The 4,025-nt window shown below is 50.0% G+C and overlaps 1 protein-coding gene across 1 annotated transcript; it reads right to left on the bottom strand.

Annotated features, from left to right (window-relative positions):
* Window positions 1-1,009: 1,009 nt before the first annotated feature.
* Window positions 1,010-3,071, bottom strand: BDW70DRAFT_153297 (beta-lactamase/transpeptidase-like protein; the record flags this gene model as incomplete). Its single annotated transcript, XM_073739606.1, has 4 exons — window positions 1,010-1,811; window positions 2,168-2,285; window positions 2,340-2,921; window positions 3,011-3,071. The coding sequence occupies 4 exons, from the start codon at window positions 3,069-3,071 to the stop codon at window positions 1,010-1,012; spliced, it is 1,563 nt and encodes a 520-aa protein (XP_073592263.1).
* Window positions 3,072-4,025: the final 954 nt, after the last annotated feature.

The raw sequence follows: 4,025 nt of genomic DNA on the forward strand, positions 1-4,025 counted from the left end.
TCCAGATGCCCCCTGGGAGGCCGCAGATCACGTGGGCCCGTGATCCGCCGAGTGACGTTAAATAATAAAATCAAATCAAATCAAATCAAATCAAATCAAATCAAATCATCAAATCAAAACCAAACCAAACCAAACCAAAACGAAACGAAACGAAACGAAACGAAACGAGAGGGTAGGTGAAGCCCACACATTCCCTCCCGTTTCCCCTCGTCGTTTGGCTGGATAAAACATCATTTGGCGAGACGGGGAAACCAAGATATCGTTGTTCTCGACAGGAGAAGTCTTACCAGCTCACTGAATCCAGCCAGAGCGCAGCATGAATTTTGCATACCTGTGTCGTGGAGAAATCCTATACGAAGACAAATTGCCCCGTGGGTTATTCACCAAGCTTATCTGTGGAGTCCTCTTATATTATATGGGTGACGAGGGTGGATGCCTACGTATCCTACCAGCAACAGCAATGTATATACGCCAACTGGGGGGGTACTCGTTTATCTCAGTTAACCAAGAGATGGCCACTGGGCAAGGTGCTTGTGCAAGATGCTTATCTGCTTTTTGATCCTTGTTTATCAAGTCTGCGTTGATTCTGTCTACGCGGCCCAGTATTAGCAGTTGTAGATCACTCATTCGGCACAAGATCTCAAAAATAGGGCCGGTTCTTCTACTGCAGCGACAGCGCTAGCCCTTCAAAGACAGAGTGTATGTAGAGATCGATTAGCGACCAGTCCATCTCCTGATCATCTCCTACTTGATCATAAGAGTTGAATGCATCCTGGCGTTGACTTCACTGACCTAATGTATGCGAGGTATCCTTGAGTCCCTCTCTATCATACTAGGCCATCCCGTACATAGATCAGATCAGGCTGTTCAAACACATTGTTATCCATTTTCGTCATATAGAGATAGATAATGGCATTTGATACCTTACTATCATTTAGTTCTCTTTCAGTGCAGAGAGTTATAATAATATCCATTGACGGCGCCAATTAGAATTCTAATAATATCGGCCTCATTGTCTGACCCTGTCCAAAGATGTCCGTAAAACCCGCGGCGACACCCGAACGGCATCGCCGTCCTCTCCAACGTGAAACACAAACTCGTCTATCCCAACCGAGCCGTAAACCTGTCCGTCAACCGTCAACCACGTTAGGCAAGTCCTTGTCATAGGCCCTGCTCCAACTGGGATTGGATACGATACGACGCTGCGGAACGAGACCATGATCTGAGTGCTCCGTCCAGGTTGAGCTGGGCTCTTCAGTCCAGTTGGATAGAGCCGGACATCGATATCCTCGTAAGGGCCTCCCCATTGCAACATTTTCATTGATTCCAGCAAGTCCTTTCCATTACTGCTCCATTTTGTGACCTTAAGACCGGGACCAGCGTCGGTTATGATCGTTAAAGCGTCGTTCCCTGAGGCATATGTTCCCGCAAACCGGAAAGATGCCTCCTCTTTGCCAGCCGCGTCAAGAGCAGGGATTACGATCGTCGAAATAAGGTCGCCTAGTGCCCATACCGCATTGTGTGTCTTTTGTCCGGCAGCCAGGACCGTGAACCCGACATCATGTTCAGGAGAGAGACCCATCATTGACGAGTAGCTACCGAGGTCTCCAGATTTCGTGTAGAGGTCGATCATCCGCGGTTCGCTCAGTGTGAATATCTCCCAGGGGGCACCGACTGAGAACGCCGGATCGGCGGTGTGAGCCCTTGGTTTCAGCCATTGTCTAGTCAGTGTGGGGGATAGGAGTTCGCTGTTGAGGATGGCGCGGCCCAGAACGCTCATGTCCTTCGTTGAGGAATAGATTCCTCCGGTCCTATTTTCGTGAGTCTGTGTCAATACTCCTTCGAGGAGTACCTACGGAATTATGTTACCCAGGTCGGTATCCCAGACGGTTATGTTTCGGAGCCCTGGTATGATTCCGTGATTGTCCGTGGGTTTGCTGGATGAAGACCGGGTCAGATTGAGGCGCTCGATCAAGCGCTCCTCGACGAGCTTTTCATAGCTCTGGCCCGTCAACGTTTCGAGTATATACCCCAGCAGCACAAAACCATCGTTGGAGTATATCGGCGTTGACGAGACAGGGACAACTGGATGTCTGCTCATCATCCCCCTGAAGAATTCTATATCCGCCTTAGATCGGACAGCCTACTTTTCTGGGAGAGCTCCTACTTACGTTCCCTATCACACGATGGCTCAAGACTGCATTCCGGGACTTCCTTTTGCTGCAAGGGTGGAAATCCGAGTCCCTCCATCGGAGCAGTAGTCGCAGCGTGATCACCGAGCCCATCTGTTACAATTATCAGCTGACATTTCAGGCTCAAGTCGCTACTTTGCTACTGACATGATCTCTCCAACCCGGCCGTCTGGCTGACAAGATCTCCAATGGTCACATCTTTCCAGTGAACATGGTCGATTTCGTTCAGACCACCGCCTAGCTCTTCGATAGCGTTTTCCACCTCCGGGAGATACTTCCACACCGGCTCATGGAACAACGCCTCGCCGGTTTCCATCAGAAGCAAAAGAACTGTCCATATCTTCGAACAACTGCCGATTCGAAACACAGTATCTCCGTCAATGCCGTTAACCCCAAGAGTATTGTTTCGCGCCGATGTTGCCGTGTGGTAGTATTCAAACAGTGGTTTCGGGTCTCGCGCAGAGTAGACTTGAACCGCGAACGACGTCAGATCTGGATCTATGGCTGCAGTCAAGGAGACATTTACAGGGTACAGGATTTCGTGCAGTGATTCTGTGAAGTCGCGGGTAGCCTGTTTCATAGCCGCACTTTCTCCTGGCCTCTGCGCAGCCGGAAAGACAGGTCCCCCAAGCGGACATATCTTGATTTGCGCAGCGTGCGCAGCAAGAGCCGACAAGAGCAGGATGCGCCGCATGAGCGAATATGAATACGGTGATCTGATCCCACGGCCTCAAAATACAGCTGAACGGTTTAGTGAAGTAGAGCGAGAGAAGTGCCTGTCGCTCCTTCCTACATATACTGCGAAAGTGGCCACTTACCCCTAGCCACCGCTAGCCTCGCTTTCGAGGTTCCAGCCACCGCAGCACGCATCACAGACATCCTGTGTTTGTCCCAGCCCAAAAAGGCATCACCATGGTCGATCTATGCACGAATATCTCACCGGAGAATTACCAATCCACCGGCGCGCGCCGAAGTTCTTTGTTCGATGAGACTACTCTCCTCGACCCGGTCAGCTGCATAAAAATGGCTCTTTGACACTCATGGTCACCGTCAGACACTCGGGTCTGTTCGGTCTGTAGGACGGTGATGAGGAACTCCGTCGTACCTGGCTGAGGTCGTTCTTCAGATGTTCAAGTAGAAATACCATAAAGCCACGCGGAGCAGAATACCTTTTCCCATTTAAGATTGACTTCACTCTCGCTCTAGATCGACGTCTGGACGCATCCGGTGTTCGCCCATGGAAATGATGCGGTCAGCTCTCGCATGTATGCCGTACCCTAGCTTCTATTAGCTTGGGCTAGGTGCCATCTTTACCTTGAACACACGACGGTGAGTGCTGTGATTCTAGCTGCTTTTTTATCCTGTCCATCGCCCACACCATTTAATTTAGACTCTCTGCTCTACGCGGCACTTCATAACCATTAAAAGAGAGAGCAGTCTCCGCAACGGCTACTGATACATTACTTTTTGAATTGCCGTCACCTGCCAGCCCTAATTTTATACTTTATGGGTCCACGGCTACAGTGCTGGCGACTAGTACCGCATTCACCAGCCATTTTGTGTATAGCCCGTGCGAGACCTGACTTCAATCTCTTTCCTCCACGAGGCTCTCCACAAGCTCGCCAGAATTGGATCCACTATCTTCTAACTCGGCCGAGATGGCGGTGGTGTCATGAAGATAGCTTTCAATATACAGTTACACTGTGAGCGCTCTAGACCGACTCAAAGCACAAACATCTGCAAACCCGCCAGCACGCTTAGTTCTCGTTCCTATCGCGATAGAATACAAATCTGCATATGTACAGCTTAGCAAAAAGATATTGCTGCTTCAGT

The sequence above is a fragment of the Aspergillus foveolatus genome (genome assembly GCF_047715535.1).
Source record: "Aspergillus foveolatus strain CBS 279.81 unplaced genomic scaffold BDW70scaffold_71, whole genome shotgun sequence".
Taxonomy (NCBI): domain Eukaryota; kingdom Fungi; phylum Ascomycota; class Eurotiomycetes; order Eurotiales; family Aspergillaceae; genus Aspergillus; species Aspergillus foveolatus.